Genomic DNA, 19,821 nt, shown 5'->3' with positions numbered 1-19,821 from the left:
GAAGTGCTCAAGTGTCTAATGAGGGTAGCCAGGGTTGCTGGATAGAAATAAGTTATTGGGGAAGTTTTGTTTCTGGGGAAACAAAGCTGATGTATCATAAATCTAAGTGCCAGAGCTTGGAGAACAAGTCTTGGCCGTCTTTGGATAAAATCTTACAGAAATGCTGAGCCCTCTTGCTGCTCTTCCCCCCTTTCGTTCTGTCTCTTGTGCCGCTTGCACAATCTGCAATCCTAGATGACTGTTTCTGTGTAATGCTACAAATTTATAAGCAAATGGGATGAACATCTATCACCAGCAGCATTGCTTAGGAATGCAAAGTATTTCAAAGTGGCTCTTTCTAGAAGTGAAGCAGATTCTTTCTGTGTAGCTCATAGCCCCTGCTGCGCAGAGAAACTTTCCTCTATTTCCTTGAAGCAGTGATGGGAGGCCCTGGGGAGGGAGAGGTAAACCTCCTACATTTGCTATTGCCCTCGTTATACTTTCATAGCTCTGCATCTCGCCTCTCCTTTATTATACCACTTTTATTCAAACAGACCTTAACATCGGCCAGGAAAACACCAATTCCTACTTGCTTGGGGTCTTTGGAGGAGGTATGTGCCACCTCTGGAGTCACAATACAGCCCTGTATGCTGCCTCTCTAAAGAGCTATAGAAGCAGCTGTGTTTATAGCATCCTGCCCGACCTCAGATTTTATTTCCCTTCTGACTGTCCCGTATTCACTGTTAGGCACGGTTGCTCTGATCCTGGGACACATTACATTCCAGAAGAGACAGGTATAAATTACAGCCAACTTTTCTTCTTCTGGAGACGTTATCCCTTCAGGGGGAGTTGCTAGAGGTGGCAAATACTGCCTTCCCCAACATCCCAGAGCTGTCCGATGAAATAAGGCTGTGTGCAATTTGTTTTTGTTTTTTTTTGGCCTTGAGGAGGAGGAGGATGGCAGCTGAGATGTGAGTGCCAGTTCTCTGCTAACTCCATCCAGCTTTTTGGGGGAGATCTGGAAGGAGCAGCCTTGACCCTGGAAGTCTGCTTTACCTGTGAGATTTCCAGAAATTGTTTTGAGAGTGAGATTTCCAGTTTGTTGACAGAGGTTTGCCCTGGCAAGCTTGGCCTGTGGTATGTTCTCACCGTGCCCAAGGTTCCCCTTGGTGAGATGCACCTCAGTAACAGCAGATCAGTGTGAGGGGTGCAGTTTGGAGCCCCTGCTAAGAAACCTTGCTGGGTTTGTTAGCACAGGCCCTCCTAATGAGCTGGGAGGAGGCAGCAGCATCCAGCAGGCAGGGTGCCCCACCAGAGGCAGCGCTGCAGGCCCGAGGGAGGGGAAGCGAGGAGATTGTTACAAGCTGCCAGATGTCTACACGGTGATAGACAGGGCTGTGAAATTCCTCATGGATAGGAGGAGCAGGGGACTACCAGGTGAAGAGGAGGAGGAGGAAGCGGCCGTGAGCCTTGCCCAAGAGACAGGCTGGGAGCCATCGGTCCAGTGACCGGAGCTAGGACGGGACGCCGGTTCCCTTTATCTCTGCGACTGATGGGCGGCGTGACGTGGGCAGGCTGACCTATTTCTCTTTGCCTCAGTGATCCAGTCTGCAACCAGGTGACCTCACTGCTTTGCCTTCAAATGTAAAAGCTTCTTTTACACGTAAAGGCCCTGTGTGGGCAGTGTATCCATCGACTTCTACCAGCAACCGCTTCTTGCTCACGTATCACTGAAAGGCCTACGGGCGTTGCTTCACGCAGCACACCTGGCTGCACATCTTCTAGCTTGTTCAAAATTGGAAATCAGCAACTACAAACATTGACCTTCCTAGGATTTTTCTCCAAGGAGCTGGGATTTATCAGCTCAGGTGCCAAACCTCACGTGCTTCTCTGCTGGCCCTGCTGTGGATGCTCCTTTTTGCCACTGACATTGGGTTGCCTGCGATGCTGGCTGGGCACGGACCCATCTTGGACAGCAGAGAGCTGGGGAGAAGCCAGGTGTGGTTACGAAAGAGGCTGGCTGGTGACTGCGATCTGGATGGGAGAATGCAGAAAGGTGCATTGCTTGGGGGAACTAACGCCTCTCCTGGCTGGAGTGCTCCTCACCGCCGTATTTGGACATATGACTTAATCCTGATCACTACCCAATCTGCCAGTAATGAACACGTAGATTTAGTGCATTCCACCTGGAAGGAGAAGGCTCAGCCAAGAAGCTTCTAACTAGGTCGCTGATGAGCAATCTTGCCTCTCCCTCTGTGTCATTTTTGTTAATCACTTGAAAAATACGTTGAGTAATGATTGCAAGCAACTTGTCAAGCCAATTAAAAACAGAGAAAGGTAGGGCTGCGAAGCTGAAGACAAATGCTGTGCTGGTTTTAAATGAGTGTCTGTAAACCCCACTGACCCGTGAGTAATTACCTCAGAAAAAATTGACAGCTGTGTGTTTCTCAGTCTGAAGACTTGTTTCTTCTGAATCCACAGGGCAAACAGTTCATTATGGACCAGAGATGTATCACCTGAACAAAATCACTTTGATTCTGTCTTGTTAGCTGCCCTTAGTCTGGTTTGTCTATTAGCATATGTATTCTTTGGCAAGGGCTTGTCAAAGGGTTTTGTGCACTTTGAGCATTAAATAAAAATAAAACAGAGCGCTTCGTAGCGAAGGTAGTTTATTTTATGCACCTTGCCTAAACGTAAGTTCCAGTAGCTTTATTATCTGTCCTGCTGGAAGATAAATTGTCAAATCTTCTCACTTGATGAAGCTGAATAGTGTCAGACTTTGAGAGAGAGAAAGAGCAGTTAGGTACCCTCGGCATCTTCTTGGGTCAGTGTGGTGTGTTTTGCTGGATTGGGTTTCAAGGACATTTTAGCTCATTTGTTTGTGCTTGTGTTGGTTCTTTTGGTTTATATTTTATCTCAGATGGATTGCATGTGCCAACAATAAATATTTATACTCTTGTATTCTTTTTTACTGTATCTCTATTTTGTCTTCTGTGAAATCTGTTTCATAGCACCCACAGTGCTGGCACATCATTACTTGTTGGGAGACTGTTGCGTCGTGTGTTAGATCCTGCTGGCCAGGATGTTTCCTTCCATCTGTTTCCTGGCTTGAATCCTTTTCTCCTCAATTTCAGTCATTCCTTTTGATTATGGCTCACAGATTGAAATGAAACATTAAGGAGAGAGGTACAAGGGGAAAAGTGTAAGAGGAGACCTTGGCATGCAAAAATTGAGTACCAGTGATGGGAAGTGAAGAAAAAGGAAGAAATGCAGGCAGCTTTCTTGCCTGGCATGGTTAATCACACAGAGGGACTCTCATGCCCACTGGCCTGCCGTGCTGCCTTCTCCTGCCACTGCTGTGTCAACTGGGTGGCAATAACAAATGGCAATTAGTTACACAAATAAGCTTTCCTGTGGGGTAGTTGAAAGCATCCTTTCTCTAAAACTACTTATGAAATAAGTGGAAAAGCACATGCTTCCTTCTTTCTTAAAAGGAGTAACGTCCCAGGTGTGCAGAGGGCTAGCAGACCTCCTGCCATCTCTTCAGCATTAGGTTCTTGTTTTGTGTCAGTCATGGAAGCCCAGGTTAGGGAAGGGGCAGGAAGGAAGCGTACATCAGAGCAGTTTTTCTGTTGGGACAAGGGAGTAGTTGCCTAAAGCCACCATATGCTGCACTTGTCAAGCGATAAGGAAAATTAAAGGGATTTGTCCCCATGCAGTTATGGAGGGCTCTTCCTGCTCTGTCTTGTAATTCAGGCTGTCCTGCAGTCAAATCCTGTGCCTCAAAATGTCCTTTTTCCCTTTCCATGCAAAGCTGGTTGTTGAGTTTAATTTTTTTTTCCCTTCTGTGAAAAGTAGCTGTGATTGAACCCACCTGTGTCTTCTGTCCTCTAGAGTTAATGAGCTGTACGTGGATGACCCAGACAAAGACAGTGGAGGCAAAATAGAAGTGACTCTGAATATCAGTTTACCAAACCTGAATTGTGAATGTGAGTACCCTCTTTCAATTACACGTTTTTTGTTGTATTTTAAGTACTACTTGGACAAGGCTTGAGTTAGTACAGTGACCCTTCTTCTGTAATAGGGTGGATGGAGATCAAGTCACTGCAGCCTTTGCCAATATTCAACAGCTTTGTGTTCCAGGCCAGGCCACCTGTTTTCTTGGACCCTGTGCTCTCTGCAGCCCATGTCAGTGGCTGATCCCCCTTGCTGGCTTCTTTCTAAGTCTTGTTTCCTTTTTTATAGTGACCTTTTAGTGTCTGGAAGCCAGAAACCTCCCAAGTTTCATTTGTAACTCTGAGCGCACCAGCCATTTATTACCTTTTCACAGATCACCTGCCTTTTCTACCTGAAGTTTTTCTGATTCTGTAATTGAGATTGAAGTTGCCTGGCAGGTCACAGGAGATATATTTATGTCAAATAAGCAGTCTGAAGAGTGTGGTTACAAACTTCATTCTGGTATAGCAGTATTTGACAGATGATGCACAGTTTAGTCATGTGTCAAGTAAAAAGATCTGTAATTTTTCCCGGTAAGAGCAGTGCACGCTTTTCCTATGCAACCTTTTCTGTTATTTCTTAGATTTTGATTTTTGTTTCCTCCCCTCCCACCCATGCAGTAGTTGGACTAGACATCCAGGATGAAATGGGAAGGCATGAAGTGGGTCATATTGACAACTCGATGAGGATACCTCTCAATAATGGGGATGGCTGCAGGTTTGAGGGACATTTCAGCATCAACAAGGTGAGTATGTGACAATGGGTGAGTTTGGGCTGGCTGGGGAAATGCTAGGAAGATCTATTTGTAAAAAGCTCGTGAAAATCTGTGTTCGTGTCTCTCCTGCAGGGATTACGTTCATGCCCCTAATCAGTAGGTGAGGTTGATGCTCTTGGTGCTGCAGAACAATATGGGGAGAGGAGGCTGTGTAGTTAGAGCCACAGAGGACATGTTAGATCAGACTTACTCTCCAAAGCAGGTAATCCAGATAGCATTCCTTAACAGCAGAGTGGCTCTGTGTTGCGGCCAGTGCTCTCTTTTAGTGCAGCAGCCTGGTGTCTAGGGGATGTATGAACTCCCTGCGAATGCCGAATGGCTTCTGTGTTAACTCGTCACGATTTTTTGCACCTCCAAAATGTGACTCACTATGCAGAGGTCTTTGGCAGTGTCTTTATCCTAGTGCTCTTTTGTTCCTAGAGCTGCAGAATGACAGGAATGTTCCTGCTAGAGGATGCCAACATAACAGAAACGGCTCCGTGCTGAGATGTTTGGAATACATGCATGAGGCCTGTGCGCATGCTTTGTAGGAATGCTTTGTTTCTGCCTCAAAGAATGAAAATCCAGGCCTGGAGGAGGCTCCTCTCTGGGCTGGGTGTGTTCAGAATTGAATAATCTTGCTATGTAATGCTAGAGATGACTAGATGGGGTGGGGGAGGCAGTGGTGGGGCCCACTGATGTCTTAAGAAGGGCACACCCTTTATTCACGCCTCCTCATGTACCACAGGCTACAAAATCCTACTTCCTTCTCCTCCCAGGTCATGTTAAATCGCATCTAAAAATAACAGGCAGAACCTCTTACTGATTCTGTGGCATGGAAAGGATTAGGGACTTAAAAAAAAGAAAAAAAAAAGACGTTTATTTCCTGACCTCTAAGCCACCAAAACTGCTGGCAGCTGGTAGTCCACAAAACTGGGAAAGGGTTTCTTGAAAGGTAGTTCTTGTTCTGTTAATCCCAGAAGCACAGAGCTAAAACACTTTGGGATTTGTGCAGTGTATGTTGTGCATTCTGCGCAGCAAAGCAAGTCGACAGGGAGTTGCTGTATGAGGGCTTGAGGAGCACCCTTCTCTGCTTCGTTTGTGCAAAGCCACTAATCACCTTGTCCCACGTAGTGCCTGGGACTAGAGGGAGGGGGCCTCACCCAGGGTTCCTGTCTCTGAAAACCTGAGGCTCTCGTGTCTGAGGGGAAAGTCTTCAGACCCTTAGCAGAAGTTTTAGGGGTTTCTGTGTGAGCTGGTATCTAGAGTGGGACACAGACCTGCTTTGAAACGTGACCAAGTGTTGTGGTTGGGCATTGTTAAGCATGCGTATGGCCCCACAGAATAAAGACACTCCTCTTTTTAAAGAGCTTATGTAAGTTAGTTATAGGAGCAGCTGGTGGCTTGATTAGAGCCAAGACACATGGCAGTACATGGCAGGGCATCAAACCTGGAGGGGAAGGACAAGGTAACAGTGAGATGATTGTGTGTAATTCTTACTGCAGACTCTGCCACCCTGTTTACCAAGCCTGTGGATGACACAGCTTATGTCCACGCCTGAAAGTGTTCTCAGGAGTGCACTGGTGTTCCTCAAGTCATTTAGTTTAGCTTTCCTGAAAGCACATGTAACCAGCATGTGGCCTCCCTTGGCCCTGATGGTGAAGTCTCTGCAGTAAGCACAGCGGGCCCTTGCTGTATAGCTGTCATCCTGCTGTTGTCTGAGGCACTGTCAGGTTGATTCCCAGCTTTGCCAAAGGGTTTGCGAATGAAAACCATTGAATTTCCCAGCCTTTTCTCCCTAGGAAAAATTTCTTGCATGCTCTCTAACAGTGATTCAGCTGAAGTTGCTGAAAGACTTCATAGTGTGGGTCTAGTGACCTGAAAAGTTTGTGCATGCTAGAGTGATCCAGGCAGAATGACACCCGTGCTCGTTTCCTGTATTGAAACTGAGACCTTAGGTGAAATCTGTGTTTTTCAGAACTTTGTATTTCCCTCAATTAAAAAAACATATATATAGCAAATTCTGTATTGGTAGAACCAGTGTCTAGAAGCCAGCTACTTGCCAGGGCTGTAAGCTGAAGACCTGGCACAATTTATATAGGGTGCCCCAAAGTTCTTGTGGGTAAGAACGAGCTTTATATAAAAAGAAAACTACCAATCTTCTCAAATACTATTTTTTTTCATGACCGGTACTACAGTAAGAAAGTATGCACAGCTTTCTTAGGTTGTTCTGCGACAGTGGGCCCATTTACAAATGTGAGATGTGGGAGTAAAATGTTAAGCAATTGTTTGTTGCCTGTCAGAGACGTGAATCTTATTTTAATGGGAAAGAAAGACATAGCCTTAAGTGTTAGGAATCCCTAAAGTTGGGAGTGATCTACTCATCACCTCCTAGTCAGCAGCAGTAGCAAAGAGAAGATGCCTGACTCCTGAGATGTAACAGATCTCCGCTCTGTATCAAACATTGTGGTGCTGATCATGTGCAGAGAGATATTTCAGAGCCTTTCTCTGACATGCCAGAAGTTGTCCGCTGCAAAGTAGATACAGCCTGCCAGGCTGGATGGATCCAGGCATTTCAGCTTCATATCACAGAGCCTAGCAATGCCTTGAGGGATAAAATGTGAAATCCTGTCTTCCTTGTCTTGACTAATTTTAGGTCCCTGGTAACTTTCATGTGTCGACGCACAGTGCCAGTGCGCAGCCTCAGAATCCTGACATGACTCACATCATCCACAAGCTCTCATTTGGGGACAAGTTACAAGTGAGTTTGCTTCCCTGAAAATTTCCTTTCTCTAGGGGACTGAATGCAAACAGAGTAAGTTGGGTATTGGACTGTTTGGTTTTATGGAGGGGCTGGGTCCAGTGTGGGGGGAACGAAAGAATGAACTACCTGGGTAATAAGCAAGCACGTCCCATGGATCCATGCAATACACACTCAGTCCAGAACAGTTCACAAGTGTTTGCATGCCACCACTTCAGGAAAGAGCAATGTTCAGTCACAGAGTTTTCAGTTGTAGATGTTTTCATGTGAAACCGAAGGTGTCTTTGGAAAACTGGGGCCGTGTTCCTGCTGGGAACATTTCTGTAAAATACCATGCAGTACTGTTTTTAGTATTAATTTAGCAAGCATGTCTTGACCCTCTTTGCAGAGGAGCAGTGAGTAAGTATACCGAGGGAAGATGTGTGCTCTCTTCTGTATTTACTGTGGCACCAAGCAAGTTCTTTTTAATTCACATCACCAGACTTCTATAGCAGACACCTATTAGTCAAATTTGTTCTGTGAAACACAAGTTAGACTTAGAATTGCCAGTTCCCTGCTGGGAAGAAGCTGAACGCGTGCACTTGCCCTGTGGATAGAGTTTCACCAGGTGTTGCAAGTTATGTAATAATTCCTGATTTCTCAATAAGGACAGATTACAGTGCTTCTCTAGCCTACTTCCAAGGAGCTAGCATCATAGGTGGGAGTTATATATGTGCACACCCAGTTTGCGACTCACCCTAAACATTGCTTACCTGTAGTCTCTCTGTAATCTTCTTTCCTCAGCACAGACGTCTCATTAGTCTGCTTCTTGTACACCCACTTCCAAAACCCTTTTTCATGCTAACAAGTCTAAGCGTTGCTTTGTAGTCTTCTGACTCTGCTCCCGGCTTCTTTTAGGAAATATCTTGTGTGGGAACGCTGCAATATTAGCATATAAATAAGCTTGGCTTAATGTCTGTAAAGCACACTGAGATTATGAAAAATATTAGGTAAGTGCTAATAGGGAGTTCTGCAGTTTGCGTGGGAAATCGGTGCTATAAGGTAGTGTTCCCATTGTTTTATCATGGAGTCTTTGAGCAGCGTAGCTGAATTCATGATGTAGCATCAATTCTTATTGATGTGAATCAGCATCAATGAGACGAGAAGCCTGGGCAGTTGGGGGCAAAGGAGCGAGCGTCTTCTGTGCTGGTGGTGAGAAACCTGTTTAGCAGATCTGCAGTTGGCTCATGATTTGGACAAGTTCCGATTAGTCTTTTCAAAGCTCAAAATAACTACTCATCATCCCCATACACAAGAATGGAGCATGTAGGTGCTGCTGATCCTGTAGGCAAACATGAGTTTAACAGCACAAATTAAAGAAGTCTGTGTTCACCAAACAGGTGCTATCAAGACTCAGCAAGCAGTGTGGAGAACCAGCAAGTGTGGAGAGCTTTAAAGCTATGTAGATGCATCTTTAAATATTTTTTTTGGTTTGTCTTCCACCTGCTTTGATATAATATACACTCGAAGTACTTAAAGGGGGCTGAGGAGCTTGTCTGATTCACATGTGTCATGTTCTGGGACTTAGTTCTTTGTAGGTTGTTGCCAGCTCTGTCACTAAGGTACATGCTGCATTCTCCAGAAAAAAAATAAAATATCTGTTTGAAACAGAGATTTAAATCTTATCTGGCATTGAATGAGCATCGGTTCTTCTATGTTAGTTCATGTACAATAGTGGCAGGCTTCTTGTCGATTTTTTTTCTATGCAAACAATACCAAAACGCAAACTGTTTAGCTTATTGCATGACAGGTAATCAAGTAAAGAAACAGATGTGGAAAGTAGGAGATTATACATTGTAAATTGTAAAATTGTGTTGGGTGCCAGACCTTTGTGTTGAAAAATAGTAGTTTTCACAAGAGGTGTTGTCTTCCCATGGTAGTTACAAGGTTGGAAGTTATTTTAACTTGCTGTTGGACTTTGCCTGATTAGTCAAGTTATATGTGTCTTTGAATGCACTTGTAGAAGCTAAAGCCTAGGGTGTTCAGGGCCCTGGCAAGCATCTTTTTTCTGGAGGTCCATCTTGGGTGAGGATCAAGTGTTGGCACTAACAAACAACTGAATAGCCCCCTTTGCTTTCAGTGCCACTGCTCAAAGCACGAGGTTTGGCCTTAGTGTACTGCAGTGTAGTTCTGAGAATGTCCAGCTAAACAGGCTTGCTTAAATTCTCTGTTGCAAAACAATTCTGTTACTGTGGCCAAAATCTTATTGCTTCTTGAAGTCCCTCCAGGTATTTAACAAGGTACAAACAAGTATGTTCCCCCAAGGAACACACCTGTGCACTTTGCAGAGCAGAGATTAATTAGCAGTCTATGGACAGCAAGTACAGCACTGGGAGCCCAGAATATTCCATAAGGGAAATCATGGTAAAACATTAGTCTGGGAGTTACAGGTGCCATCCGTGCTGCGAAGGCAGGAGAAGCAAGTGCAGCAAAGGGCCTGATGACACAGAAACAGGAGCTTGTGGAGATGTCTGGTGTGGAAGTGCTGTACTTTGCAGCTCTGCAAACTCCTCTAGAGAGACAGCAGATCAGATAGTGTGGAAGCTGGGGAACCAAGGACAAGAACATAAGTCCAAACGTACAGGTACTTCACAGGATAGATGCAGTTGTTTGCTGAATAGCGACTTAAATTTCTGTTAGAGTGGTTTAAATGGACCTTAAAATCTCTGGCCTGGGTATGCAGTAAGCAGCTTACTTCTCAGCAGCATTGGGCATGGTACACAATGCCATAGCCCAAGCTGGTGGCTTCTCTGTCTTTGAAAGCTTTTTTACATACACATTGTCCACGTATATTAACTAAGAAAGAATGTGTAGGTGCAGGTGTACTTCAGAAATAGTTGCTGTTGTGTAAAATATTTGAAAACCCAGCAGAGTGAAAAGCACCGTAGGAGGTTCTGCTGTTCCTTTCACTTTGTGTTTGTTACCAGCACCTTGCTAGTTGAATTTGCTGATGATTTTGTGTCTTTAGTTTCCTTTCTGAGTAGATAAACTAGTGCAGTTGCTTTTTACTCCAAATCATCATCTATTCTGTAGCATTCAGAACAGGGAAACAGCCATTAGTATCAGAAAAATTGATCCCCATGCTGACTGTGAGGGTCTGGGAAGGAAATTCTTTTATGTTGTCCTGCTAGTGAGGTAAAACTCACGCATGACCAAATACTTCTTCCTAACTTCTCTTCCCTGCTGTCTGAGTAAAGGTCAGGAATTTCTGGGTTGCAGTTATTTGTTCCTTCTGTATAGCTTACTGTACATTATGTGAATGATGCAACATCGATTCTACAACTGTTCTGTGGGGTTTCCCTTGTCTAGAGTTCACAAATTGATTATTCTGGTGGTGGACGTTAGATTCCAGATGATCATAGTATGTGGAAGGTATGGGGTGGAAATCCTGTTATTCTGGGCAAAGCGATACTTGCGTGCCTGGGACCAGCTGTAGGAAAAGCTGAATGGCTGGCAGTGCTGGCATGTGTCCTTCCCAGCTCCAAGGGCATAGTGTGCATGGTGTGAGGGCTGGGCTAATGAATTAAACTGTACAAACCCAGCTGCTCTGACATAAGGTACCTTTGCAGGAGGACTCCGGAGTTTATCCTGAATCTGACTCCCATTTATTTCCCTTCAGCCTGATAGGTGAATTTCAGTTAGCTATGCAAAGCTCTTAAGAAATATCTCACTATGCTATTTCACAATTGGCCTCTTCCAACTGCAATTCCTTTACCTTTGGAGTGGCTTTGGAGTTTCATCTTGTAAGACATTGTGAAATCAACTTTTTTCCTTGGAACCAACCCTTGTGCTGATGGTCACTGAGAGATATTTCAAGTCATCTTGTACTGGGTTGAGGCTTTGTTTTTAGAGAGGTTGAATCAGGCTGATCTTGTTACAGGGTAGGATAGGGAAGCAAAGGTCAAGAGTAACAAGTTAGAGCTTAGCTTTTTCATCTGTCCTTGTGCTTTCCAGGTCCAGAACATTCATGGAGCATTCAATGCCTTGGAGGGAGCAGACAAACTCAGCTCAAATCGTATGTATTCTTGGTGATTACAGGTCTTAGCCACTCTCTGCAGGAGGGAAAACAGGGCCATTCATGCAACACTGGTGTATCCAGAAGTCTTTAATTTGCTGCTTTAACCAAAATGATCCAGACATTTCTGACAGACATTTCCATTTTCACCAGTACTGTAGATAACTTTTCATCCAAAAGGTCCTTTGCAGTCCTTCTGCACTCTGGACATTGCCCTCTGCTGTATGACCATCTGCTGTAGAATTAGATCATGATTTTTTTATCCACATTATACTCCTGTAGCTCCCCTTTGCTGCCGCCACCACCACTAAGGCTTTTCCTTGTTGTATTGTAAGTTAACACCGTAAGTTCTACCCAGTGGATGGAAGGATAAGTTGTTTTTCATTGCCCTTCTTTATTACCAACACCACAGAAATAATTTTCTAAGGTACGCTACAATTCAGCTTAGTTTTTCTCATTCAATTCTTTATGTTCCTGTAGGATATCAGTTTTGCCCGTTTCTTGGAACAAAATTTCTATGGCCACTCATGAAGATAGCTCTTTTTTTTTTTCTCCAAGAGTCAAATGCCTTTGTGTTACATTTGACCAAAGGATCTTGAATAAAAACAAATTATATTTTATAACTGTTACAAAAGACACAAAAAACGGCCCAAGCCATTAAAATAATGTAAAATGAGTAATTGTTAAGCAGCTGTAGGAGAAGGAAGAAGAGAAAGGAGTAGAGATGGGTGCACAAAAGAAATAGGCACACAGGTTGTGCCTCAGCACTTTCTGTCAAAAGCATCTGAGCTCTAACCTTAGCTACTTCTTGATTTAACCAGGACAGCTTTTCATAGTGTTAATCATTTTTAACTGCAAACAGCTAGGAAGTTTCAAGTGATTCAAACATGGAAGGTAATGAGGAAGGAGATACCTTTTCTGTAATCATACTTGTTTTAGTTGATTTCCCATATTTACTTTGAAATGTTACGCAGGCTGTGATTCTGTTCTCTGAATGCTAATTTATACTTTCCTTTCCTTTTCTGACTGCAGCTCTAGCCTCTCATGATTACATACTGAAGATAGTCCCAACGGTGTATGAAGACATGAGCGGCAAGCAGCGATACTCGTACCAATATACTGTAGCAAATAAGGTAAAGAAGCAGCAGGTAGTTCTCAGAGAAGCTCCTCATTGCAGCCCAGTGGATGCATGGAGGATCTTCAGTCATCATTCCTCGTCCCTCTTGCTCCTCTGCTCTACAGCCATGTACATTTGTTTGTAGGTGAGCAGTAGCCTCTGCTGGGAGAAGGAGGAACTGAAGCTCTTCAGAGTAGGGCTTTCTGTTGCTCCTGGTTCTGGTTTACTAATTGGCTTATGAAATTCAGTCAGTTAGTTGAGCTGACTAGGGAGGAGACTCATTTCTGATTTTTTTCTTCTTCAGGATTTTATAAGTAGTAGATCTCTCCTATTACATTGCATTTTAAGTGTGTGTCAAAAGGAGAGACAGGAATTCTTGGGCTTTCTTTAATTTTTCAATTCTGGTATTTTTTTTATTAACTCAGAAAACAGCCAGTATAAAAGTAGCTAAATAAACTGAAATGAAGGAGATAACACCCTCTGAATTAGCAGAAAAGAATTGTACCAGAATTTTCAGCATTTTACAAATGTCGATTTCTGATACTCAGCCATTGAATCTACAGCAGCAAATATGCAAAGCTCGACTAGTTCACGTTATCTACTTTATTATACTGGATTATGATAGTTACTGTAACTTTATAATTCTTGAATGAATTTACAATAAATGTGTAGATATTTGCATTTTAATAATGTATTGAACTTTCTTCTTTAAAAATATATTTAATTATTAAGGTAAAATTCCTCATTCAGTTTAAAATAATTTGCCACCCAGGTGCTAAGTGAAAGTCCAGAATCTGTTTCTAATAGCTAATGACTGCTACTGTGTCATAACTGAGATTCAGACACGCACTTCCATGGGCTAGTTCTCAGATTAGTGTTCCTGTCTAGTGATTTTGGGGTTTGCTTGTCCCAATGATTTGGATGTCTCTCTCTATTCAGATAACAATGTCTTCTTTCTGCTTTATGTCACTGCTGCTGTTCTGATAAGACTCTTGTGACACAAGCTCTGAAAGTAATTTGGAAAACAGACAGCAGGAGCTTTTGACACTTCTGTGAACATGGTTGCAAGTTCAGCCAAGACTGACTCATTAAGGTAGAATTGCTGGTGGAGAAAACAGGAGAGGAAGGAAGAAATGAAGTCAGTTCTGTCAAAACTGAAGAGCGGAGAAACAGCACTGCCTCTGCATTTTCTTCTCATTAAAAATGAAAATTTTCATATCACTGTTTTTAGTCTTTGACTGCCATTCTCATTAGTGGGAAAAAGGAACTGGAAGCCATTGGAATAGTCTGGCATAGGTAGGCTAGTATGATGAGATGAAGTTTTAGCTGCTAGATCCTTTTTCCTCACTTCTCCAGGTAGCCACTCTCAACATATGCTGCAGAAAATGTCTGCAATAAGAGTCCTGAAAATATCCTGACATTTCAGCACCATTTTACTTTTCGTGTCATTCATGGAGGGGAAATAAACAAACAAACAGAAAAACCCAACCTAAATAGAGCAAAATTTGGGAGTTATGTGAGACCAATGAAAGAGATTGGTAAGAGATTGATGCTGGCTCATTGTTTCCCTCTGATCTCAGAGGGAAAAGTAGTTATCTTTTTTGTATCATGCTCATGGGTGTCATATTGCTTGTCATTTCTTCCTCTTTCCAAAGTATACGAGCTTCTCTTTGCCTCTGCATGGAGAACTGAGACTGAAAAGGTCATCTGAGTTGGCAGGCATGTCATAGGGATAAAAGAAGGGAAGAGCAGCTGGGTAAAGAGGTGGTGTGTGCCATGCAAATGCTGATGGCTCTGACCTGAGTTCCTAGCAGATTTTTCTTTGGTTTCGCTTGTCAGTTGAGATCAGTGTCCTGCTGCTTGAAACTTGATAGATGTTTCCACTGAGAGCACAGACAAAATATTAGCTCAGAAAGATGTAACACTTGATACTAAGCTGATGTTAGTATCTGTTCTACATTGGCGTTGTGCGCTATGTCTTACCAGGGCGTTGTCCTGTGGCTGATACGTAGCACTGTGCCTCTTCTTAATTAAATGGATTAAAGGAGATTATCAGTGGAAATCTAAAGATGGGTCTCTTGAACCAGCTTGAAATATTTTTGTAATCTTTGCCAATATTTTTCTGTATACAGCTTCATTCCAGCTTTCAGCATGATTTTTAAACCCACTAAATGGGTCTTTAAAAGAGCTGCTCTAAGGGCTCATACTGAGTAGTGAGCAAAGCATTCGCGTTGTTGGTCCCCATGTGAAGGGGGCCTCACAGACAGGAACTGCCGCTTGCTATTCTGAGTGCATAGGCAAGCAGGGATTTTCAGGTTCTTGCAAACTAAGTTCTGTTTGTTTGATGAATGTCCCAGCATATAATTTACATGTTGACAGTACAAAAACTTCATCTGCAACCATTTAGAGACTCCTTGCATTTCAGTGGAGCAGATCTAAGCTAGGCTAATCAGTGACCGTCTTTCTGCTTATTTCTGTAACTTTGAATGAAGGTGAGCATAACGTCATCACTCTGTGCCCATCTATATCATAATCACACTCTGAAGAAATTATTTTCCTCTTTGAAAAGGATAGGGGAAGAAATATCATACTAGAATTAGCTATTTACGTCTTTGTCTGATCATTAGTACGGAACAGCCAGTTAAGGACCAGATCCACAGGAGCTGTTTTATTGCAGATGCTGTACATGGAATGAGACTGCTCACACTTATATTTTTCCTCACTTTCTCTTCTAGGAGTATGTAGCCTACAGTCACACTGGCCGCATCATCCCAGCTATCTGGTTTCGCTACGATTTGAGCCCCATCACAGTGAAATACACAGAGAGGCGACAGCCTTTGTACAGGTTTATAACATCGGTGAGTTACTCTAAATCTCTGATTCTCCTTTTTCCTGCCTGCCTTCCATTTCTTTTCCGAGCCTTACATTCCCAGAAAAAATTGAGTTTCTGCTTCAGAGCGTTATGACATAATTGAAATAAAGCAGTGCATCACCACTCTTGTACTGAAGTGTAAGTGAGGTAACCGGTAAGTCCTATACTCTGACAACTTGATTTAATAGTTAGGCACAAGAAGGAAGAAAATTACCCTATTACAGAAATGCCAAACTCTATCTAGGCAGGATGAGCATGATTGCAGCATGTCAGAAACTTGGAACTAAAACTAATGTGGTGTGCAGTAAAGCAGGCTTTAGTAAGACCTCTCTGATGATGAGGTCTAACTTGGAGAGAAGACAAGGCAGTTTTATTCAGTATAGCTGCTTGATTTAAATGGGTATGCTAGCTCCACAATTCTGCTCCTGGGCAGAAGTGGAGAAGAGCAGCATTATCAAATTCCAGAGGTGTTTTCCTGACCAGCTGTGTTTTGATCTATCCAGATAGCATCCTGCAGTACTGATCTCAGCATCTGTAACAAAGCTGTACTGTCCAAACTGCTAGTTAGGCTAAGAGTTATTTCAAGATCTTCCAGAACTTTAAAAAATGTCTTGAGGGAGTTGGCTTAAAATGTAAACTGCAGTCCCTTTGTGCCAGTGAGGCATAATGCAACATGAACTAGTTGATAAATTGTCTGGAATGAAGACCTCGGATTTTGATTTTTAAACTGTTCGAATATTTTAATTGGAAGTTAACATAAACAGTGTGGCTATGTTGCACTTAAGGATTTTGATTTTGCAGTTTCTGATAAACACCAAATTCTTTTCACTTAGCATCGGAGATGTGTGTGATCTTCAGGATACACACATACCGAGACAGAGGGGCTTGAAGCAAAACCTAAAAGTCATGGTTTAAGACCTTCTCGTCTTAGCATGTATGTCTGGCTTCCAAAGATAATCCTAAAAAAGGTCAAACATCAGCATTTTATTACTTGACATATCACACTGCCTCTACATGTATTTCTTTCCCTAGCACTATGCTCTTGTAGGTTACTTAAGCTTCTTGGTGGGGGTGGAAGTGTGGAGGTGTTTTTAACAGGAAACAATGTTTAGAAATCACTGATGGCTGGCACTATTCTTTGTCAAGTCTGTTGCTAGTATTGATTTACTGCTGATATGCCCCTGTATGCATATAAATAGCATCTTTGTTGAATGTGATGCTGTGCTTCAGAGCTCACACCAGGAGATCAGAGGAGAGGCTTTCCTTTCTGATTGCCATGATGACCTTTTGGATTTGGGATCGCCCACTTAGAGCTTTGCCCCATTCTGTCTGTACAGTTAGGTGCTTTCTGGCTGCTAGATTGCTGAAGAAGAGATTTAGAATTGATTTTTGCCTACTTCAGTCTTAATTGGCTGTAGTCTGAAGCAGCTCACTTGGGGCTGTGCCAATTTAACATCCTTCCTGTGGAGTCATGCGGGTGGCAATGGCATCTGCAGGAGCTGTTACGCAGCGTGTCAGACGCAGGTTTTCCAGACCCTTTTCAGATGGGGCTGACTGAAAGGCAGCTGATCCTGTTACAGGTGCTGTGCCGTGGCTATCAGCACGACCCATCTGGCCCTAGTGCAGACGATCTGCTCTCGCATCCGTTTAGGCTAGGAAAGTTTTACGCTAGGGCAGCTCTGACTTGGCGTGGGTGTTAGAGCATTCCAGGTGGCACCGGAAAGGTTGGAGGGGAGCAGGGCTGCAGAGGATTAGCACACCTTTTGTCCTAGGTTTCTTTGCCCTGTTTTGATGACACAGTCTGCTCTGTTGTCCTTTCCGCTGCTCCAGCCCCATCCTGTATTTCCTGCGTGGCATTTTGCATCACAGTTGCTTTGGAGACCGGTTCATGATCATCACCACCGGGCTGAGGCTGCACCTACCTGGCCCAGGCATCTGGCCCATTGTGCTGGGGCATCTGGAGTCGTTCCTGAATGGGGCTGTGCAAACGCGTCAGCTTTTTTGTAGCAGCAGCTGCTTAATTATAAAATGACAAGAGGGGCTCTGGGGTGGGTGCTGTGACACCTTTTATCGAGCAGATTGCTTCCTAAGGCACCCGTGTGACTTCCAGCAAAATAAGTGTGTGCCGGGGAGGTGAGAGGATCCTTAGGGTTTCAAAGAAACTTCAGCAGGGTTGGAGATGTAGCATGGTGTGTCAGGGTAAGCAGTGTTGACATTGGAGGGACAGATACGCTGAAAAGGGATGATCCCATGTGGAGTGATCAGGTGAGAAGGGTATTGGCTGCTCAGCAGAGAACCCAAGGAATTTCATTCTGCTGTTGGGAAGGTTATCTGATGCTCTTTGTTGGTATTGCACTTGCCTCCCAAAAATTTCAGTGCTGCTAAGGGTGACATGCCTAGCATTGGTTGCTGGCCCTCTGTATTCCCAGCTGAACCGCTGCACTGTGTATTTCAGCACTCAAACTCATGCCTGTTCCTTGGCTTTTGTGGTACTCAGAATTATCCTAATTTTCTGTACCATGCTAGAGGTGCCTCCTGGGTAGGACAAAAGGCATTGGTTTAGGGTAGATTTTACTTTACGTGTCACACTTCAGAAAATTCAGTACTAAGGAGGGTTTTGAATTGCTTGTAAATCAGTGCTGCCACTGTTGCCACATTGTGAATTTGCCATGGATCCTGGGGTTAACCACACACCTAGCACAGTGTTACACACAGTAGTTTTTGCCTGTTAAATCATACAGTGTAAAATCAAGATACATCCCAGTAAAGAGAAGCCATTCATAGCCTTGTGGTTGAGGTTGTGGTGCAGAGGGGAAAGTTTCACTGCTGAAAATTCATGAGTTCTCTTGCAAGTGGCCAAGCTGACAGAAGCGTTTTATCGTGAGGTCAGTCTAGGGACTGGAAGAGGACAGCAGGCAGAAAACAAGCCAAATTTCTGGTGAAGCGTTCAAAATCCAAGAAAAGAAAAAACAGTCTATTTTTTTTCCTGATATGACAGGACTAGTCAGCCTGCTAGGTGTGAAAACAATTAAGCTGGAAGTAATGGGAAGATATGGGTTTCAGGGAGAATTATTTCTGCTGTGGGACTTGTTGCCAACAGGTAGCACAGACTCAGTCCCATGGATTTTTGTAGAGCCAAGATAGTGTAGTTTTACAAGATGTGCTGCAGGTCAGCCAGAAGCCTCTGGGTGGAATTCTGCAGCTTACTGTATCGGGAATTGTGTGGTGCTCCTACTGGTCTCCTTTGTCCTTTAAATCACCCCCAAATTTAAGACCTGCCAGAGGTCCACAGTCACGTCTGACCTTTGCCTTTCTGTCGTCTTGCTTGCATCCTCGCCTCTTGCATATCTGTTGGTGTTCTGCTTTAGACTTAGCCTGCATCCCAGCAACTATCCGATAATCATATGCTGTTAAAAAGCCTCTTGTACGTCCCATGTTGCATGGTCTCTCACTTCTGTAATGACTACATTTCTGTATTCCTTTTCCTTCCTCCTTTAATGCTTAGACCTGAGTCAAACTCCTGGGGCCAAGCACAAATCATTCGCAGCATAAAACCCCATTAAATATGAATAAGGGCACGATGCCTGCCTTCCTTCGGCGCTGCAAAGGAACAGAGCTCCGTACGTATGAGAGCAGCGATGATCCAGGAGTGTGGTGGTGCAGCTTCCGTGCTGACCTAGAGACCAACCCCAGCGCTGCCTTTTTTTGTCGCAACAAAGCAGGGCACTGTGTGCGTGCTTGGAGGCAGGCTCCAAGCGAGTGCCAGGTGTGTGTGAGTCATAAACGCTCAGCAGCACGGAGCAGTGCAGATGAATATATATTTTTTTCTCTTCCCCCCCACCTTGCGCTGCTGCACTGAAGTCACATTTTCCTACCATATGATGCAAAATCTTCATGTTGGACGGTTTTGCTGTTGGCAGAGTAAAATCTCCCGTCAGCTGAGCTGCTCTGAACTGAACTAAGCCAACGCCATTGCTGTCGTTTTCCCTGAAAAATCACCCTGTGTCAGGCTGTGGGGATTTGGGGGACACAGAGGGCAGGAGCTGGCCTTGTTCCCTAAAATCACTAACTTTGCCTCAGGCTGCTGCTCTGGTTTCTGAAGCCCTTATCTTCTGGAATGCCAACCGTCCCTCAGAAAGCCATGTTTACCTTGCCTTGCTGTCCCTGCTGCTTCTCCTCGTCTCACTGAGCTGACTGCACACAAATACCCTGGTTATGGATATGTGTGTAAATGAGTGATGTATTTCTCGCTGCCTTCCCTCGTCATTAATGACCTGTTTGTTCTGTT

General features: G+C 43.9%; 1 protein-coding gene across 3 annotated transcripts in view; it reads left to right on the top strand.

Annotated features, from left to right (window-relative positions):
- Positions 1-19,821, top strand: part of ERGIC1 (endoplasmic reticulum-golgi intermediate compartment 1) — a 66,057-nt gene that overhangs the window by 41,372 nt on the left and 4,864 nt on the right. For all 3 annotated transcript variants that reach the window (XM_068698595.1, XM_068698596.1, XM_068698597.1), the window contains exons 4-9: positions 3,874-3,968; positions 4,596-4,720; positions 7,386-7,490; positions 11,484-11,544; positions 12,577-12,677; positions 15,397-15,519. In XM_068698595.1, coding sequence (XP_068554696.1) covers positions 3,874-3,968; positions 4,596-4,720; positions 7,386-7,490; positions 11,484-11,544; positions 12,577-12,677; positions 15,397-15,519 — 610 coding nt within the window. The remainder of the gene's footprint in view (positions 1-3,873; positions 3,969-4,595; positions 4,721-7,385; positions 7,491-11,483; positions 11,545-12,576; positions 12,678-15,396; positions 15,520-19,821) is intronic.

This window comes from Anas acuta, chromosome 14, assembly GCF_963932015.1.
Source record: "Anas acuta chromosome 14, bAnaAcu1.1, whole genome shotgun sequence".
Classification (NCBI taxonomy): domain Eukaryota; kingdom Metazoa; phylum Chordata; class Aves; order Anseriformes; family Anatidae; genus Anas; species Anas acuta.
The sequence above is the reverse complement of the archived record's forward strand: the minus strand, read 5'-3'. Positions and strand labels throughout refer to the sequence as shown.